General features: G+C 41.7%; 1 protein-coding gene across 1 annotated transcript in view; it reads right to left on the bottom strand.

The window, feature by feature from the left end:
- ntrk2a (neurotrophic tyrosine kinase, receptor, type 2a) overlaps positions 1-21563 on the bottom strand; it is a 239721-nt gene that overhangs the window by 47376 nt on the left and 170782 nt on the right. Inside the window, exons 13-15 of the mRNA XM_067983159.1 lie at positions 15192-15322; positions 12905-13077; positions 4426-4666 (exon numbers count right to left, since the gene is read on the bottom strand). Of these exons, the coding sequence (XP_067839260.1) occupies positions 4426-4666; positions 12905-13077; positions 15192-15322 (545 nt within the window). The remainder of the gene's footprint in view (positions 1-4425; positions 4667-12904; positions 13078-15191; positions 15323-21563) is intronic.

The following is a 21563-nucleotide window of genomic DNA, read 5'->3' as shown; positions in this document are numbered from 1 at the left end:
AGGATGATGTCAGCCATCACATACCACCAACGCGAAGTACACCTGCATGATGAGATCCTAGTGAAAATGGGGCCCAGAACTTTAGGAAATATCAGTCTCCTAATGGTAACAAAGGATTTCTGTTACTTTTGTATTTTATAGGCTTACTTCGACCGGAACGGTCAGTCAGGTAGCACAGCCCTAAGGTGCCACTGTAAAGTACACATGGCCCCCTAACCCCACCATATACGTTGCCTGATTCTGGGAATTGGGACAGGGTCAGGGCCACAGATGATTGATGCCTACAACTCCCACCCTGCCACATTTCCGGGGGTGGAGTGGGGCTCCAGGAATTTTGGACCCTCTCGAGTTTTTAACAATTGGTGCTTGTGAGTGTATTTTCAGCCTCATGGACACTACAGAATCATGCTGCCGTGCCCAAGTGCCTCAGTGGCATACTTAAGGCCAAAGGCTAAGCACCATTTGGAAGGGTAATACTTGGTGAGATATTTTTTAAGTGTGGCATGCAGAGGCATTCAAAACCACAAGGCACTTATCCCTAGGATTGAAATTATACTGCAATCGGAAAACACAGCCAGGCACCTTCTACATCCAGATTTGGTCTGAGTTAACTGATTTGTAAATGCATGGTTCTGTTTAGAAGGGAATTAGTTGTATGAAAAAGAAAATAAGAACTTTCTGGTAATGGGAGGTAATTTTATGACTCTGTACTTCTGATGGGAAATCAAGTTTGTGGCACGTGCTCCTGGCAGATGAGGCTCACAGCCGTGAGCACGGAATCAAGAAATGACACTATACGGATTCTGCAATGTGCTTGTTTGAAAGGAGTTTTGGCCTAATGATTATCTGACCTTTAACATGATGTGCAAAAAGGCTTCTTGGTCATGAGAAGTTTCTATACCCTAATTCTATACTGGCTTGGTCTGTCCTCACTAGTTACCGATCTTATTGTGGATCTTGTATACACGTGCAAGATATGGGCGAGCCGACTTCTAGTTAATGACTGTGTTATGATGAAGGGTTCATTCTCAAATGTTAACCTGTCTTTCTACTTTTCACGTGTTGGTGGATATAGCCAGCATTTTTGTTTTTTATTTCTGTTTAATGTTTGTTGTATTCTAAGCACATTTATTAGTTAAAATGAATAATGCTGAATCCTGTTCTTAAAGTAATGTTACACAAACAGACAAGTACAGGAGAGTAGGGGGTAAATTTTAACTGAGAACCTGAAAGGGAGTGGGGGGAAAGTTTTCCAGGCATGAAACCCGGAAGGTAAGTGAGTGATGTCGGCGAGGAAGGCCTGCTGTAGCAGGCCGCAGCTGGGGATCAGAGGGAGAGAGGGAGGGATCATAGGCCAGGGAGAAGATCGTGGGGGGTGGGGGGGATGCGGGGAGAAGATTGGGGGGGGGGGGCTGACGAAGAGATTGGTGGGCCGATGAAGAGGTCAGGGGGGCTGATGAAGAGATTAGAGGTTGAGTGAAGAGCCGGAGGTAGGTAGGGTCCACCATGGGTGGGGGGGTCCACCATTGGGGGAGGGGGCATCATCGGGGGGTGGGGGTGGGGTTGGACGATTGCGGGGGTCCTGTCAGCCAGGTGAGCTTGTTGGGCCTGGAAGAAGCACCAGTGCTCCTCCGGGCCCACAAGCAGTGCAAATAAAGGCACTCACCTCACGAATCCGGCCCTTCCCACCTGCTTTCACTTGACATGAATAGGAACATAAGAACTTAAGAAATAGGAGCAGGAGTAGATGATACGGCCCCTCAAGCCTGCTCCACTATTCAATCAGATCATGGCTGATCTTCGACCTCAACTCCACTTTCCCGCCTGATCCCCATATCCCTTGATTCCAAAAATCTATTGATCTCAGCCTTGAATATACTCAGTGACTCAGCATTCATCTGGGGTAGAGAATTCCAAAGATTCACAACCCTCTGTGTGAAGAAACTTTTCCTCATCTCAGTCCGAAATGGCTGACCCCTTATCCTGAGACTATGCGCCCTAGTTCTAGACTCTCCAGCCAGGGGAAACAACCTCTCAGCATCAACCCTGTCAAGCCCCCTTAGAATCTCAAATGTTTCAATGAGATCACCTTTCATTCTTCTAAACTCCAGACAGTATAGGCCCATTCTACTCAAATTCTCCTTATAGGACAACCCTCTCATCCCAGGAATTAATCCAGTGAACCTTCATTGCACCACCTCTAAGGCAAGTATATCCTTCCTTAGGTAAGGAGACCAAAACTGTACACAGTACTCCAGGTGTGGTCTCACCAAAGCCCTGTACAATTGCAGTAAGACTTCCTTACTCTTGTACTCCAACCCCCTTGCAATAAAGGCCAACATACTATTTGTCTTCCTAATTGCTTGCTGTACCTGCATGCTAACTTTCTGTGTTTCCTGTAGGACACTCAAATCCCTCTGAACATCAACATGTAATAGTTTCTCACCATTTAAAAATTATTCTGTTTTTCTATTCTTCCTACCAAAGTGAATAACCTTACATTTCCCCACATTATACTCCATCTGCCACTTTCTTGCCCACTCACTTAACCTGTCTATATCCCTTTGCAGACCCTTGTGTCCTCCTCACAACTTACTTTCCAACCCAGCTTTGCATCGTCAGCAAACATGGATACGTTACACTCGATTCCTTCATTCAAGTCATTAATGATTGTAAATAGCTGAGGCCCCAGCACTGATCCTCGCGGCACCCCACCCCAACCTGCCAACCTGACAATGACCCGTTTATTCCTATTCTCTGTTTTCTGTCCATTAACCAATCCTCTATTCATGCTAATATATTACCCCCAATCCCATGAGCCCTTATCTTGTGTAACAATCTTTCGTGTGACACCTTATCGAATGCCTTTTGAAAATCCAAATATACTACATCCACTGGTTCCCCTTTATCTACCCTGCTAGTTATATCCTCAAAAAACTCTAATAAATTTGTCAAACACGATTTCCCTTTCATAAAACCATGTTGACTTTGCCTAATCATATTATGATTTTCTAAGTGCCCTGTTACCACGTTCTTAATAATGGATTCCAGCATTTTCCCGACAACGGACGTCAGGCTAACTGGCCTGTAGTTCCCTTTGTTCTCGCTCCCTCCTTTCTTGAATAGCACTGGGAAACCTGAACAGGTAAGGTTAAATTCATTTCATTATTCCAATACACAAAATATTAATTACCTCAAGTGTCTCAATGAGCTATATTGGACTTTTAAATATCGGCCTGCCGGATTTAAATGGGGGCGAGACTTCCTAATGTCTGCTCTCCTCAGACAAACCTGCCTGGCTTGGACCCAGAAGCAGGTGTGTTGGAGCTGGGATGCTGTCCTGCTCTGAAAACTGAGTATTTATACTCCCCACCTGCCCCAAACCCACCCATTTTTGGGGGTTGAAATTTAGAATCAGGAATCTTTCAGAGTCAATTCTGGTAGACAGCCTTGAAGTAATAAGGGCAGAATATCTACTTTTTGATTCAGGGTGGGAGGTTCCACCACTAAATTCTACCCAAGACCAAATAAAAGGAATCACATGCATCAGTCATCTAAACATCCACTTGAATTTGAAAACATCCTAGTTGGATACATCGGAAATCTGCTCAGGTGTTTCCAATATGCCTTATTTTGTTCTATTCAGATCCAGATGGATTATTTGGCTGGTTAAGAGTAGCTATACTTTTTTAAAGTGTCTAGCAGCTGAAATAAAGCTGAAACCTTGAAAAAAAAAGTTCTGTATTTCAGTCCAAAATTCAGAATCAGATTGGTCCAATGAACACAAGTCTGTGAGTCAGCAAGTCAGAAGCACCGCCACGGCTGAAAGGGAACTATTCGCAAGTAACATGTCTGTTGTGGCAAGCTGGGTGTGGTTAGTCTGTTCACAACAGATGACTTTGATGTACATAACACACACCAGCATGTAAGGAACATAGGAACTTGTGTAGGCCATTCAGCCCCTCGAGCCTGTTCCACCATTCAATTAGATCATGGCTGATCTGTAACTTAACTCCAACTTCCTGCCTTGGTTCTATGTCCCTTGATACCCTTGCCTAACAAAAAGCTATGAATTTCAGTTTTGAAATTTTCAATTGACCCCTCACCCCAACAGCTTTTTGGCGGAAGAGAGTTCCAGATTTCCTCTACCCGTTGTGTAAAGAAGTGCTTCCTGACGTCACCCCTGAACGGCTTAGCTCTAATTTTAAGGTTATGCCCCCTTGTTCTGGACTCCCCCACTGTTGTTTCTAGCATGTTGCAGATTTAGCCACTCCTATGGTAAGAATGTCACTACTGAATTATAATGCCGTTTTACTGTACTAGAATGTTTACTGTTAACTAGCCCATTTATAATGCTTACTTAAAATAGTTTCACAGATGAGAGAATAATTATAATAGTGTAGTTAGATGACAACTTACACTTACCCGATAGTAGTCTGTGCTGTACACATCTCTGGACATGCCAAAATCTCCAATCTTCACCAGTAAATTTTCTCCCACCAGGCAGTTCCGAGTAGCCAGGTCACGGTGAACAAAGTGTTGAGATGCCAGATACACCATTCCTGCTGCTATCTGCATGGCAATATGTAGCATCTGTGATTGAGTCAGCTCTGCCATTCTGTTGCACTGGCCATCACTGAGGAACACAGCATCAGGTCCATGGGACCTAGAGATTCAACAAGAGGGCATTAAGCTAAATTAGTATTTGCAAAGTAATGTGTTGGATTGATAGCAATCTGGAATTCACTCGTGAGGAATCACAACTGTGAATCTGTGTTCTTTCACTCAGCAACACATTCCCTCCCCCTCATGTGCAAGATAGAAGACAGATGTGAAGCGGAGGTCGTACAGCACTGTGACTCTTTAGCAATAATTAAAATTAACTGTAATTACTGTCCAACTATTAATAAAATCTTCCATTTGATCTGAACAATTTGAAATGTGATTTCTGACACATACTAACACAACCAGCCCTGAAATAATATCCTGACTAAAGATGAAAATGTGTATTTGGGAAAGAAAATGTGTATTTGTTTATTATTGATTAATTCAGCAAGCTCCCTCCAAGAATGAAATACAAAAATGTGGATAAATTCAAATTTTATTTACAATGGGGATGAAAACACACAATCATATGCCAAAAATTGAGAATAATTGTTTTAAAAAATATCTCAGTAGGTTGCTTATGAAAAGTCATAAGTCTGGTTGATGTTTCAACATTACAGAAGTGGAAAACTTAGAAAAATGTGTATATACTTTAGAAATGTCTGTTTAGCATCATACTGCGTTCATGATAAATTAGCATTGGTGACTTCTAACCAACCTTTTCCCATCTCAAGTAAGGAGTAAGATCAGCACACATGGAATGTCTTGGAACCCCCTACGTATTTTCTTCAGATCTGCTTTGTTTCTTCATAGGAAGATTATTTACAATTTATTTATTTCTTACTCTGGTCAATGAGCAAGACTCCACAATGCACAACAAATGTGTGACTGGCAATTTAGGAGTGAGTGGAATGTCAGCAAGCATGAGCAAACCACTTGAAGCAAATCATTGGTTCTGCCTTTCAAAAATATATTTTGTATTAGTTTTGTGAAAATAAAGTGATATTATTTTTGCTGAATTAGCCAACACATTTAAACAATATGTGTTCAATCAGCTGAAGAACTTGCTAAGTCATAAACAATAGTTACAAATGTAAATACTAATATTCCCTGCTATTGGTATAATTGCAGCAGCAAATGAGATTCCTCCATAGTATTTTTGCAATCATATTAATCCTCTGAACACTATGCTATTATTCAGCCTTGCCTCAATGGTAGTACTCTTGTGTGGGAGTCATGAGAGTCATGGATTCAAACCCCATCCAGACATTTCAGCATGTAATCTAGGCTGATACTACATTGCAGTACTGAGGGAGTGCTTCACTGGTGGAAGGCTATTTTTTGAATGAGATGCCAAACTGAGGCCCCATCTGCCCTCTCAGATGAATGTAAAAGATCCCATAGTATTATTCAAAGAAGAGCAGAGGTTCTGGCAGTGTCCTTGTCAACATTTATCCCTCAACCAACATCACTAAAACAGATTACCTAATGATTTATCTCATTGCTGCTTGTGGGAATTTATTGTATGCAAATTAGCTGCTGTGTTTACAATTGTGACTACACTTCAAAAGTAATTCATTGCCTGTGAAGTGCTTTGGGACGTCCTGAGGATGTGTAAGGCACTATATAAACTCAAGTTCTTACTTTTTTCTTTCTTTCTTTCAGGAGCTTATGAACAAGAAATATTGTAGAGCTTTAAGAAGTTCCCTTGAGATGGAGAGGTGAGGTACAAGAGATTTTTAAAAACGCACCTGTGTTCTTATGAGTAAAAAGGGATACTGAAGCAAAAACACTCTAACCATCTTACCAACATGAGGTTGAAAATGAATATTACTCATATGAGGAATAGGAACACAGCAAAAAAGATAAATAGACAAATAACCACCACACCTGTTAAATATTTCTTCAATCAACTTGAGAGCAATCTACTGAATTTTCCTTTGAGGAGGATCTATAGATGCCCAGGAGAGAGCCTTAGGGAAGAAACTGTTGGGAGTACAGCCAATGTAGTTGCATCAAAGGACTACCTCATCTAGTTCAATGGACTCAACCTCTACTAGGATGCACAGATACCTCTAGATTTCAAATTTATCAAAATCGTAAGACTTTGATTGGACAAGATAGACCTAAAGAGTATCACCCATAGGAATTAGCAACAAAAGAAAAGATATAAAATACTAAAACCATCTGTTATGAATTTCAGTTCTGTGGAGTCAGTCACTCCCTTGAGCAGTCTGTGCATCTTACTTTTATGGGTGTTGATTCAGACCACCCTATATCCACTTGTACAGTGTAACAATGGCATCCCCTTGTGATCTGGACCGGATACTAATGTCTTTCTTCAATCTTTCTGACAACAGACTGAGTCATCATTAGGTGAGGTGAGGCTTGAAACAAATTTCATAGTATTGCAAACATAAAGAACAATAGTTATGATCAATTTCACTTATTTTCATCAAAGCAACTTGTCCTCACCTAATAATATAAAATAATGATCACACTTTGCTACCCAACTTCAATGGGTCATCTTGCTTGACTTGAAGCTAATTTTCGAACTTGCCTCTCCTGTATTCCATTCCATTATGCCTAACAGGCCACATGTTTCCAAAGGCCAGATTGCCAGTGTCAGTGTCAGTGATTTTGCTACATTTTCTGGTTGTTCACATTCAAAAAGTGATCAAAAACCTTCCAACATAATGGATGTAAGGCATTTATTGATTACTGAGACAAGCTAACTGAGACTAGCTAACAAACTGCTTATGAGGAAACATCCAAGCTAGCTCAATGGCATCTTAACCACCTATTCTTCAGGCCTCCTTTTCTTTTACTTACAGGAATGTACCTTGTTTTACAGCACAACATTTAAAATAACTTTTTTTTCAAATCTTTTATGTAGAAAAATGGTCAAAAGATCCCAAACCATGAACCCATCCTGTAACAATTTAATTGGCCATTCAGCCTAAAAAAACAACAATGAAACCAAAAAGGTTTTGCAAAAATTGACCATTGGGTCATAATGCCCACACCTACATAAAGTTTGGTAACAAGAATGTTTTTAGTTGGGCTAAAGAACTGGACATAAAGTATTATTTCCACGCTGTAGCTGGATCCACTATATTGCAACATTCTTCTTCTAAGTTACAACCAGGCCACAGTTTATTCCCATTTCTTAGAAAACTGTCTGCTTCAGTGCATTGGCAAACTTTCCAGTTGTGATAATTCCAATGCAGAAAATAGGAACAAGAGTCGGCCATTCAGCCCTTGGAGCCTGCTCGGCCATTCAATTAGATCATGGTTGATCTGCACCTCAACTCCATGTACCTACCTTTGCTCCACATCCTTTGATACCCTTACCTAACAAAAATCTATCTACCTCAGTCTTGAAAGCTCCAATTATCCTAGCATCCATAGCCTTTTGGGGGAGAGAATTCCAGATTTCTACAAACCTTTGTGTGAAAAAGTGCTTCTTGATTTTGCGTCTGAATGACCTAGTTCTAATTTTAAGAGGGAAGATATATATATTTTTCAAATATTATTTTTTCTTGGGATTTGGGCATCGCTGGCAATGTTGTATTTATTGCTCATCATTAGTTGCCCTGAAAAGGTGATGGTGGTCCTTCTCCTTGAACCATCACAGTCCTCGTGCTGATGGTACTCCCACCCTAGTGTTAGGTAGGGAAATTCAGGATTTTGATCCAGGGATGATGAATGGACAGCGATAAATGTTGAAGTCAGAATGGTGTGTGATTTGGAAGGGAATTGCAAGTGATGGTGTACCCATGATGTTGCTGCTCTTGTCCTTCATAGTGATAGAGGTCATGGGTCTGGTATGTGCTGATGAAGCCTGGCCATTTGCACCCTCTGGAATAGATAGTGCATCCTGTAGGGACGGTGCCCTGGTGATGGTGGAGGGGGTGGATATTGAGTTCATTGGCAGGTGCATCGCTCGGGCAGACTGCTTTATCCTGGATGATGTTGAGCTTCTTGAATAATGTTGCTGCAACCATCTAGGTGAGTGGTGAGTATTGCATCATGCTCCTGACTTGAACCTTGTGGAAAGACATTGGGAAGTCAGGAGGTGAGACACTCATCACTGAATACCCAGCCTCTGCCCTGCTCCTGAGTTATTTTCTGGCCCAGTTAAGTTTCTGGTCAATGGATACCTCCAGAATGTTGGTGGAGGGGGGCTTGGCAATGATGGTCCCATTGAAGATGAAAAGGTGGTTTAGCCTTTTCTTGTTCAAGATGGTCATTACCTGGCATTTATGTAGCGTGAATGTTACCTGCCATTTGTCAGCACAACCCCAGATGTTATCCAGGTGTGCATGGACTGTTCTATTATTGGAGGAGTTGTGAATGGGGCTGAACACTGTGGACTCATCAGCGAACAGCTCTACTCCTGACCTTGTCACAGAGGTCATTGATGAAGCAGCTGAAGATGGTTGGGCCAAGGACACTGTCCTGGGGAACTCTGGCAGCAAGGTCCTGGGGTACAATGATCAGCCTTTGACAACCACAGCCATCTTCCTGTGTCAGAAATGACTCCAGTTATTGGAACGTTTTGCCCTTAACCCACCCCCCCCACCCACTGACCTCAGTTTTGCTAAAGTTCATGCCACATTCAGCTGAATGCTGCCCTGATTTTGTGGGAGGCTAATCTTCACCTCTCCTCTGGCACTCAGCTCCTTTGCCTATGTCTGACTCAAGGCTGTGATGAGGTTAGAAGCAGAGTGTTTCTGGCAGGATCTGAACTGAGGAGCTGGCGAGAACAAAAGGCACAGAAGAGAATGATAGCACTGAAACTGCTGGCTCACATTATTTCTGTGTCAAGAAACATCTGTTTTAATACTTATGAACAGCATCTGTTCAAAATGGCAACCTTCTGACATCCTGCTGTTTCCTAAGAGTAAGAGACACAATAGACATTTCAAAGAAAGCAGATTTTATTCAATGTCAGAATCCCATTGTATTTTTCATAAACCAATCTAAAGGAAAAAAATAACACTCTTTTGCAGAAGCAAAGTTTTTTTTGCCCACTTAATGTCACATTACTGTATCTCTGAGGAAAGCTGGCCTCTAGGAATGAGCATTTGGAAGAATTCAGAACTCAGATACAAACCACATAAGATTTGAATGTTCCAAATCTGAAGTAAATAAATACACAAATTACAACAAAAAACTCATAATGGTTGAACCGGAGAGAGAGAGAGCATCCCAAAATCATGAAAGAAACAGATGCCGTGGACATAAAAGAAGGAAAGAACTTGTATTTATATAGAGCCTTTCATGTCCTTCGGATATCCCAAAGCACTTCACAGCCAATGAATTACTTTTCAAATGTATTCAATTTTGTCTTGTGGGCAAACGCAACCACCAATTTGTGCACAGCAAGGTCCCACAAACAGCAATAAATTGCAAGACTAATTAATCTGTTTTCATAGTGTTGATTGAGGGGATGAATGTTGCTCAGGACACTGGGAGAACTTTCTGCTCTTTTTCGAATCGTGCAACAGGATCTTTTACATCCACCTCGGGCCTCGTTTAACATTTTATCTGAAACACTCTTCAGTGCTATACTGAAGTATCAGCCTAGGTTAATGCACTCAAGTTCTAGAATCTTCTGACTCAGAGGCGAGTGTGCTACCACTGAGCCAAGCTGACACTTAGAATATCAGGGCGATCGATTTCTCACAATGAGACTTCATGAAGCTATTTGGAAATGCATGCTTTTGTAAAAGAGCTCTCTGGTCCACCAAAGAAGCATGCATCTCAGCCTTATAGAATTTTAGCTAATATAATGCTTGAGACATATAACCCCTGACTGTCAAATAAAAGACTGCCTCAGGCTTACAGTACAATACTGGAACGGACTCCTCAGAAACGTATGATGCTCATGTGTGATGCAAAGCAGCATTGAGGATGGATGAAAGATGTAACCATTTATACCAAAAGGTACGGAGAAAAGGTGGTTGTAGTTATGCTGAAATGATCTTTCATGCAATCCTACCCTGCTTGTTAGTCTTATGCTTTGAGCATTGGCTATGTTTTGTTTTAAAAACAACTACAGGAGAAATTTGAGGAGCTGTCTTTTGGTAAATGAAGAATTGTTTTAAAGCAGTGCTTGGTTATGATTTCAATTAACCAGAAAAAAGATTGATGCAACACTTCAGTAAGCATGTGAACAGAAAATATTTAACAAGAAGTGTACCTTATGCAAAATTGAGTAGACACCTAAATTCATCATTAGTCTCCAGTTGAAATTTAACATTGGATTGCCATGAACAGAGCAGGCACCAGGCCTGCACGACTCAGGATTCTTCAACGGTTGCAACAAAAAGGTAATTTTTCTTTTATAAAAATTTTCAAAAAGTGTTGTTGTGTGGCCAGGAGGAGCAGGAGTGCTCCCCCAACTCCACAGTACTCACAATCAGCCCCTCCCCATTGCCACTTCACCCCCACCTCCTGGGACGTACCTTAAGGTCACTGCCGGCAAGGCAAGCGGCCTGACATTCATCTATTTAAAATAGGTGAGCTGTCTGTGGATGCACAATAGGCGCCGGCAGCTCACCCAAATAATGTAAATGAGGCTTGAGGTCCATTTTTGGGCCGGCCTTGAGCCTCAAGGTTCGGGCGCGTGCTGATGGCGTGCCACTGGTTATGCACCCAAAAATGGCTCAAGACCAATTTAACCCCTGTTTGTCTATATTTATGGTATTATGAATAATAAAACTGTGAACATTACTCTTTAAACAATGGAAGTAAAAAAAGATGTTTACTTTAAGGAGGAACTCCCTAAACCATCCTCCTCCTCCGTGATATCTCATGATGGGTCATAACAATAATCCAAAAAATCTATTCAAAGATTTTTCTGCCGGCAATTAGTATGACTGTATTTATACAAATAAATGCAAATTATGTTATTCCTGACAGTTTTAGAGATAGATGTTTTCAACCAATTTCAGAGAAAATTACCTGAGTGAAGAAATGGTCAAGTCAATCCCTTTCTTTCGTGCCATTTTGGCAATGTAACTTTTATTTGAAAACCAGCAGCCAACAGCCTTTGCTCTGATAAGGATGTTTAACAATGTTAACGACAGGCTAGTAGAAGCTATGGGAACGAAATTGGTCTTTGGTGATAGCGTAAAACAGGAGATAACGAATCGGCATCCCGTTTTTCACCCTTCAATGGAAAAGAAAATCGGGCCGCCGATTCACTATTACACGTTTTGTGCTATCACCAAAGACCAATTTCACCCTTTACATTTTATATTGGTTATCAGAGAAAACTCTAGGCCCAGAAATTGCTGTAGCCGGTCAAGGGATGGCTCCCTCCATTAGTTAGACTTGCCCTTGCCCATTTAATTTCCATGAGATCTTTCACTGGATGTTGCAGGAAGTGGGAGATGGAAACGGCGCGGCGCCCTCTACAGGGCATCTGGGATCTGTGTATCTCCTTTACCAATCAGATTGAAGGATTGCGAAGTGAACAGCGCAGAGTCTGAACAAGGAAGTGTAAGTTAGAATGATGAATTCAATGTCAAATCAAGTACAGAAAGAAATATAAAGAGAGCAAAAGAAAGATTGGATTAAGAGAGAGAAAAAAGACAAAGAAAAAGTTTTAAAAAAAATTTAAAAATCTTCAACAGCAATTAAAACCTGAAGGAATGAGACTCCACACTTGCAATAGTTAATTTTCAGTGCCAGAGAGGTTGACTGGCAGTAATTAACATGTATCACACCGTTAAAGAGGGTACTTAGACTGAAATCGAACAGCCCTAACTTTCTGTGTCGAGTTTCGTTCGTATCTATTGTGCAAGTACAGGAACTTCACACCATTCAATGCATTTCAATGGTGAGTCAGATGGCAAGATGCCATTTTTGTGAAGCTAATGGTGGAGCGGCGCATCTCGGACAGCAACTTCCGGATTTTCACATTTAACTGTGCGTCTGCCCTCGCCTGAAGTTGCTGTGCGATTTGCACATAAATAACAGTGGGTGCCGTTAGTCTCACCATTATATTGACAGAAAATTCTGGGTCATAATTTCATAGGCAAGTGTAGCATACTCAGATCAGGGGTGTGTGTGTGTGTGTGTGTGTCTCTATGTGAAATATTCAAGCCCATTACATAAGCCTATTGTTACTGTAATTACACATTGCTGTGTCATTATTGCAATGTATTTTTGATCCATTTCCACTGTATTGCTGTAACTGTTGGGAGCATGTTTTCAGCAGTAAAGTGGTAACAGCACAGTAAAAATATAGAAACTCTTGCGCAGAGTTGTAGTTTTCTGAACCAACCTGAGAAATTTGTTGAGGTCTCCATGCTTCATGTACTCAAATACCATAATGAGCGGGTCGCCTTCCACACACACACCGTAGAATGTCACAATGTGCTCATGCTGCAGGTTGGTCAAGAGCTCCGCTTCACGGTGGAAGTCCTTGCGTGCGTTGTCACTGGCTTCTTTCAAGGTCTGCGTTGTTTGAAATAACAAAAGGTTTTTCAAGAATGTGTTGTTCAGCTTTGTTTTTTTTATTTGTATATCAGATGATATAATGACAGGGTGCAGCTATAGATAACCAAACGAAGGACACTTTTCTAGAGAATTTGGCACTGATGGGTGCTTGACAGACAGAAAGGCTTGGCGAATTTGTTCCAGGGTTCTAAGAGAGATGTCAGAGATTCCCTAGATTTCAATGCAGACAACCTAGTTCTGCAGGTCCTCCTGTGCAATGTACCATTTCCCACCTTAGAGGATGGACAGGTTTCTATCCATAGCCTACTAACAGTGCTCTACATTTGACTAATAGGAGGTAAATGAGAGTGATGTGGGTTGGTACATGCTGTTCATGACTCAGCAGAGACTGAGAACTAGTCATTGTATATAAACTCAATTACATTTGACACAGAGATAAAACACACAATTATTACTCAGGGGTATTATGACAACTGACTTAGTGTTCAACATATGTCACATTTTACAGTACAAGAACAATGCAACTTTTACTCTGGTGACTATTACCTCGGAATAGTCTGTGATCTAGAATGGAGCCTCAATGCACAGGATATTTCTAAACATTACACCACAGCCAATACAAAAGGACACACATTAGGGAGTGTTGAATTGAATGAATGGCAGACTAGCATTTTTATATTGCCTTACTACATCTCTCAGAAACATCTCATAGATAACAAATGACTTAAAGTATATTGATTATTGTTATATAGACACATGAAGCAGCCATCTTACATACAGCAAGATTTCTTAAATATCAATATGATGAATGACCAGTTAATCTGTTTTCAGTGATATTGATTAAGGGAACAAGGGTGGCCAGAACTCCTTGCTTTTCTTCAGATAGAGCAATGGGATGTTTAGCAATTGCCTGAACTGCTGGAATGGGCAATCAGGACCTCAGTTTAACATCTCATCTCAAGAATAGAACCTCCTACAATGCAGCACTTTGTCAGTACTGAGTGTCAGCCTAGAGCGTAGGCTTGTATGAAGCTTGAATGCACAACCTTCTGACTCTGGCAAGATTGCCACTAACGGAGCCAAATTGACACTGAAAATTATAGATTGCTGCAAAATAAACCAACAAACTTCAGGGACAAGAATGAGTTGTATTCAGCCTAGTCACATCTGGTTTGTTTCTGTAATTCAATACTATGCCAATATATAATTTGTTTATACCACACATCCTGGTGTTTTTATTTTTAAAACATCAGTTTTTTCAAAAATGGTTAAAATGTTCCAGCAGTGGCACCTCGGATTCATAGGCCACACATCATAAGCTACTGCATATAAGATGCATGGTATAATCCACAAAGCCCCTTTCTGTTTTCATATGGTACACTGCTGTCAATTCTACAATAGTCCTCAAAGCCCATGTTGTTTCCATAAGGTACACCATAGGCAATTCCTGTTACATCGATAATTTAGTTTGCTGCAGAAGTTTATTTAATTTCCAGTACATATCACGCAGAAATTCACACAGAAATATTAGGAAGTGTGCTTTTTAAGAAGATGCTGCTAAAGCAATTCAAACAGAAGTGAAATATCATCAGATGTTGTATTTTGGTGTAAAGTCAAAAGTGCCTCACTACAGCAAATCGTGTGACACAATGGAGAAAGTGACCCGTCATATGGGCAATGCACAATGTGCAATCTGGACAATAAATTATTCATTTAACAGGAATTTACAACAAAATGCATAGTGAGCAGGAATGCATACAATATGCACTGAGAGCAAGTGGGGCTGGTTTTCAATTTCCACTCAGTAGACAAATATTCACATAGAAAGTAGTCAACTAAGTGGAATTGACTGTGCTTGCATCCCTCTGTTATCAGATTCCTATATTTTCCATGGACAGTTAGGTCGAGCTGTTCTACAGTCATTGCCATATGAAACCTGGTCATACTTTTAAATCCAAGGGTGAGATCATGTATCGTGCTCTTTTGACATTGCATTAGTCCTACACAGCCCAACCTAAAAGATAACTGAAGCTGAAAGATAGACAAGCATTTATCACAAGGAGCTCCAGACCAAACCATAAATTAATAATTGAAATTCTATAGCATTATACCTTCACTGCCACTAGAATCTTGTCTTCTTCTGGGCAGAGGTTATAACATTCAGCGAGAAACACTTTGCCAAAGGCTCCTTCACCCAACTCCCTCTTCAGGACAATATTGTGCCGTTTGATGTTTCGGACAACTGTTAAAATATAAGAGTTACTATTATTCTTATTAGCAATTAGAAATCATAGGAACATTTCCTCTAATATATTTGGGCAAGTACAAAGGATAGTTAAGTATTTGATTGCTGTGCCTTATATAGAGGAGGCACAATTAGGAGAGTTGTGAAGTGCATGTTAGGAAGTTTGATCAAACTGTGCATAACAAAGACTTCATGAGAGTCATTTGATTATCTCACCACCCTGTGGAATAGACTCAGTACCAATTTAATATACACGTGGGCCAGCAGAAATTTCATCATGTAACTTTTCTCAGTAAGAGCACACATGTGCAACATTTGTGCTTCCATGCAATTTTGCACTTTAGTTATTTCACAACTATTGCTTTTCCACATTTTCATCTCTTAATCGTGCCATCAAATAATCAGCAGATTGATGTAAACCAGCTCATTTTTTTTAATTAGCCACAATTTTAACCTGAATTGTATTCTTTGCCTTCACCTTCACCTCCCCACCTCTATAAATAAAACTCCATAGAAACAAATTCAAATATAATGAAATCAAGACGATATTTTCCTCCTCGCCTTCCTTTAATTTATTGAGCACACATTGAGGGTAATTTTGCTCAAAAAGCAGGAATTAAATTGCAGGCCAAATTCTTTGACTATTACGCACATTATCACACTTATGTTTTTTGGTCTGTGTGCTGTTTCACATCACCTAATAATCTATATGAACTCATTATCTAGGATGTTGCAATGTTTTTTTGTGCTCTAGAGTTTAGTTAGGATGCTAGGAAGGAAAATGCCACAGTAAAGATAAAGATGCTGTTTTTTTCAGTTTATGGAGCACAATAAATAAATATTTGTTTTTTTTTAATGGCTCTAAGACTATTACACATAAAGCATTTTTATTTATTTTCTGGAACTATATTTAGTAGCAATTCACTAAGCACTTAGTTGAGCTCCCTGTCCGTAATGAGGACTGGCTTTGATATTTTGGGTGTGGAAACTGTTAATAAAACCTCATTCAGTCCCAGCTAAATAAATAATTGGAGACTCATTCTTACAGAATATGTCTACCCCTGCTTATTATTGAGGATGACCTGAAAGGCCACTTACAAAAGTAGTTTGTGTCTGACTGAGTAGAGCGGCTGCTGTCAGAAATTGGAAGGTGATGTGCAAATTGTGGTAAACTAGGGTGGCCCCATTTAAATCGAATACATTTAAACCATCACCTGGAAAAGAGAGGGAAAACTGCTGAAGAGGCAATCCCTTTTGGACTGTACTGGTCCCCCAAACTGGGAGCATATCATGGATAGAACATGGGGTAACAGGAAGAAAGGAAAGCAAAGGATCAGAAAATTGTAAACAAAAATTATAGTAACCAATGATCTTTCTAGCACCTTCCTCAATAGCTTAGTGGTTTAAAATGGCACCAAGTAATGTGGCACTGAGCCATAAAGACCACAAAGATGCCAGATTCAACTCCTGGTCTGTGCAGAGTTACCTGACGGTTGTGGAGACACAACAGTTGGCTTCAATGTGCCTAGATTAGGGAGGAGAGAAAACTAGCTCCCAATCAACATCCAGAAGCCCCTCTTGGAGAACGTGGAAAGAGGAGGTTTTAAGACAGGGTTTGGCTTAGGTATGGTAGTGTACTGGTTACAGTAGGAGAACTAGGAACCAAAATTTGTGAGTTCACACCCCATCACTGCAATTTATGAAACTGAATTATGTAAATCTGCTAACTTGTTAGCTAGCACCAAAAAAATCTTATGAAGGCAGCTATTTTAACATAAAAACCCAACTGGTGTACCAACATCCTTCATGGAAGGGAACTTGCCACCATACTGGTCTAACTACATAAGACTCCAGTCCAGGTTACGTGGTTGACTCTTAATGTCCTCTTAAGTGGCCAAGAAAACTGCAAAGTTGTACAAACAATCACTACCCAATTTTTCAAGAAGAAGGCCTACCACCACCTTTCCAGGTCAAATAGGGATGGGCAATAAATGTGGCCTTGTTGGTATCACCCACATCCAGAAAGCAAATAAGGGTGATGCTCTCCTGTGGTGAAACAGTTTACCAATACTGTCTAGGCTAACAGAAGAAAATTGGCCAATTATGTTAGATACCAGAGAGCTACTGATGGCCAAGGAACCGCAACCTTGCTTCAGTTTGTACAGTCACAATAAGAGGGGAGGAACTGAATTTTTTTAATAACCTTTCAAATTTTTAACAGTTCAAGTAAGAAAAACATCGGCCCTGATATTTGCGGGGAGGCGGGGAGGGTACAGGAGAGTATGTTTGCGGGTGGAGGGGGGGAGGGAAGACCGGCAAGGTCGGAGGTCCTGGCGAATTTAATGGCAAGGCCTTATTATAATTTTTTTCTTCGATTTCCCGCCCGGCAGCCGGCCAAATTGACAGGCTGGCCAGCTGCCAGGAGGGAAAACCAGTGGCAGATGGTTGCAGTCGGGGACACTTAGGGACAGTCCCCGGCAATCGTCAGAGATCGGGGGTTGGAGGGAGTGAGGGCGAGGGGGGGGGGGGGGTGTTGCCGATCGCGGCAGGGGGTGTTAGAGGCCACGATCAGCAGAAGGAAGGTCGAAAGTTTGCTTGAGGAGGGGCCGGGGGGAGCATGCCTGCTCCTCCTGGCCCACAAGGTGAGCTATAAAAATCACTTAACTTCTTGAGCCAGCAGCTCTCACCTCCCTTTTGGTGCCGGGGTTCCTGAGCCCAAGGAAACATGGCTGGCAGCTGTTAAATTTAAATTAGGCTCCCAACTGCACTGTGGGAGCCTGATTTAAATATGATAATGAAGTGTCCTGCCTCTCCAAGATGGGAACAAGCACGGCATCAGGCGCATACGCGGCAGGTTGGGGACGGGTTCCCCTATTTTTAGGGATTTAACTACCTCCCCTCCGACCTCCTCCAGCCCATTGTGGGGGGTTAATATTGACCCCAATGTCCTTCCAAGTCTAGCTGAGATTATGAGGGTGATTTTAAACCCCAAGAACGGGTGGGTGAGTGGGAGTTGAAAATAGTTGTTTTTTCGGGTCGCAACCGCAAAATTTTCAGACTTGGCATTCCCAGTGGGAAGCCTGTACTTTTCCGCGCTGACGTTAAACTGGGAAATACGGTTGCGACCCAAAAAACAACTATTTTCAACTCTCACCCACCCCCAACCCACCCGTTCTTGGGGTTTAAAATCAGCCCCGATATGTGAGATAAAATCATACATGCAGGAAATTTGAAACAAAAACAAAATAAATATGTAGCAGGTCAGTCAGCTTCTGAAAGAGAACGATAGGTTCTCATTTTGGCTGGGACCTTCTTTCAACAAAACTGTTCAAGTGTCATAACAGAAACGTTTATCTTTCCTTCTCTTTCAGATGCTAATTGACCTGTTTTTATTTCAAATTATATTTGTCTGCCTACACAGCATATGACACAATTACATCCAGGAAATAATATGAAAGTAACCATAGGTTAGTGGAATGCTAGACTAAACTACACACGCACCCCCCACACACACATACACACCCACCCCCTCACACATCCCCACACCCTCACACACCCCACACCCCCTCACACATCCCCCACACAACCCCACCCCCTCACACATTCCCCACCCCCTCACACATCCCCCACCCCCTCACACATTCCCCACCCCCTCACACATCCCACACACACCCCCACCCCCTCACACATCCCCCACCCCCTCACACATCCCCCACCCCTCACACACCCCACACCCCCTCACATATCCCCCACACAACCACACCCCTCACACATATCCCCACCCCCCCACACATCCCCCACCCCTCACACATCCCCCACCCCCCCACACATCCCCCACACACACCCACCCCTCACACATCCCCACCCCCTCACACACCCCACACCCCCTCACACGCCCCACACCCCTTCACATATCCCCCACACACCCCCACCCCCACCCCACACTCCCTCACACATCCCCCACCCCTCACATATCCCCCACACACCCCCACACACGCACCCACCACCCCCCACACACTCATTCCCACCCCGCACACACATACTCCCAACCCCCCCACCAACACACACACCCACTCCCACACCCCCACACACACCCCCCACTCTCTCACACATCCCCCACCCCCCACTCACACACTCCCCCACACATACCCACCCACCCACACACAACCACCAACCCCCCACACACACATTCCCTCCCCCCACACACATACTCCCAACCCCCCACCAACACACACACCCACCCCCCACCCCCCCTCACACACACTCCCACCCTCCACACACACCCCCACCCCCCCACACACACCCCCACCCCCACACTCTCCCACCCCCCCACACACACTCATTCCCACCCCCCCCCCACATGCACTCACACTCTTTCTTATACCATGATGTATCCTGACACATAATAAAGCTAAACTTCAATCTCCAGCATTGTGTTTAGAATTTTTAAGCCTTTCATAGCAAAGTGGCAATGCCAAAATCTGTTGCCAAGCAGCTATCGTTGAATAGAAGGAATTCTAAACACATAGGCATATGTGCTGCTGCTGGTTGAATCAATTCAGTACAAAAGATTCAATTACCCTTGGTCTGAGAAACAGGAGACTTGTAAAGATCTTGAAGTGACATGAATTTAGTTACATCTTTTTAAAACCTGTTTTTTTTCCCAAAATAATTCGATCTAAAATAAAAAATGGCACATATGATGCACAATGAATATCGAGTCAACTACAACCACTATTGTTCAATCAATCCCTGAAATAATGCATTATGTTCCTCTCTGACTTGAAAGGTTTCTATGTTGTTTACTACTCTGGGTGAGGTTTCTTTGTAATATCACAAAAGGTGCAGCTGTCATTACCTTGTATTAATCTAACACATTCCATCGAAACATCTGATTAAATTTACATAAAGGCTAGTTTTCAGTGAGATAAATCATCGATTGCTCCCTTTTGAGAAGGAAACTCTCAGGTTTAATCTCTGTGAGCACTGATTGCAAAATATGATTCTCTAATTCTCATGAAGTAACATTTCCCTAAAATTATTTTAATTACAATATGGAGCCTGAGTTTAATCTGGTGGTACACTCAGCCAATTTGCACCCTCTCCACTAAGTCTATACTCAAGTCTATACTGAAGCCAGAGTGTCATTTCCCTGTCAACATCCATAACAATCAATAAATAACAAACAGAAACCTCAAAGAAACAGAACGATCCCTGTATCTCTGACAATTCTCCCTCCATTGTGAAGACAGCTTTCTTGGAGAACGGCTTCCTCCATCCATTCCCACTACTTAATATGTATGCATGGTGATCAGAGCTGCTTTGCCTGACCATCCTCCTGAAGCAATTCAACCTGGATCATATCCCTTACTGCATTACTAAAAAGGCTTTCCATACATTAAAAAAAAAGTGGGGAGAAATTACAAAAAGCATTAATGTACCAGTATGAAATTCCTCAGGCTGCTATTTTACAAAGGCAGTCAAATGTAACACATCTGTTAATATGGCAAAACACAATTCACTCCAGTTGTTTTAGAACTGAGAGCCAGACAAAAATAATTAAAAACCTTTAAAACAGATATCATAAATAAAAGGCTAAAAGTTCAATTCTTTTATTGGCAAATTGGTCCTTGGAAATTCTAGGGTCAATATTCAGAATCTGCTTTCTGACCCTCCAAACACATTTTCTGTCTGCCAATTTTATCTCTTCATTCTTTTCTGTGATTACTACCCTTTCAGTTGATTCAGAATGCACTTTTATCCACAGGTTTATATTAGTGATTGTAATTATTTACTAGGAATAATTCTAAATTTTCATTTTAAAATCTGTTATTACAATTTCTCTCCTACTTTTTTTCATCTCCAATCCATAAATGCTGATCGCTGTCAGGGATTTTTACACTGCAGCATTTTGCTCCTAAACCAGTGCTTAAAATATAAGAGTAAAACCATTATCAGATTTGCTACTAAAATTGACACAGTTTTATGCATTCCACAAAGAGAATGCTAATTGAACAATATGGACAACATTTCATGATGGAACCATGTTTATGTAACCACGCAGTAAATTGCTACCATCCTAGAAATTACAGCCTCATAACTCTGAGACTGTAATTGTACTGCTGTATCTGTGGAGTGCGGTGGCAGTCAGCAGAGCAGAGTTGTACTACTGACAGTGCATTCCTGGGGGTCATATTGAGATCAGAGACAAATAAGATCTGTGCACGCATCCTTGGAC

This window comes from Heptranchias perlo, chromosome 4, assembly GCF_035084215.1.
Source record: "Heptranchias perlo isolate sHepPer1 chromosome 4, sHepPer1.hap1, whole genome shotgun sequence".
Taxonomy (NCBI): Eukaryota; Metazoa; Chordata; class Chondrichthyes; order Hexanchiformes; family Hexanchidae; genus Heptranchias; species Heptranchias perlo.
Note: the sequence above shows the minus strand (reverse complement) of the source record. Positions and strands in the feature narration are given on the sequence as shown.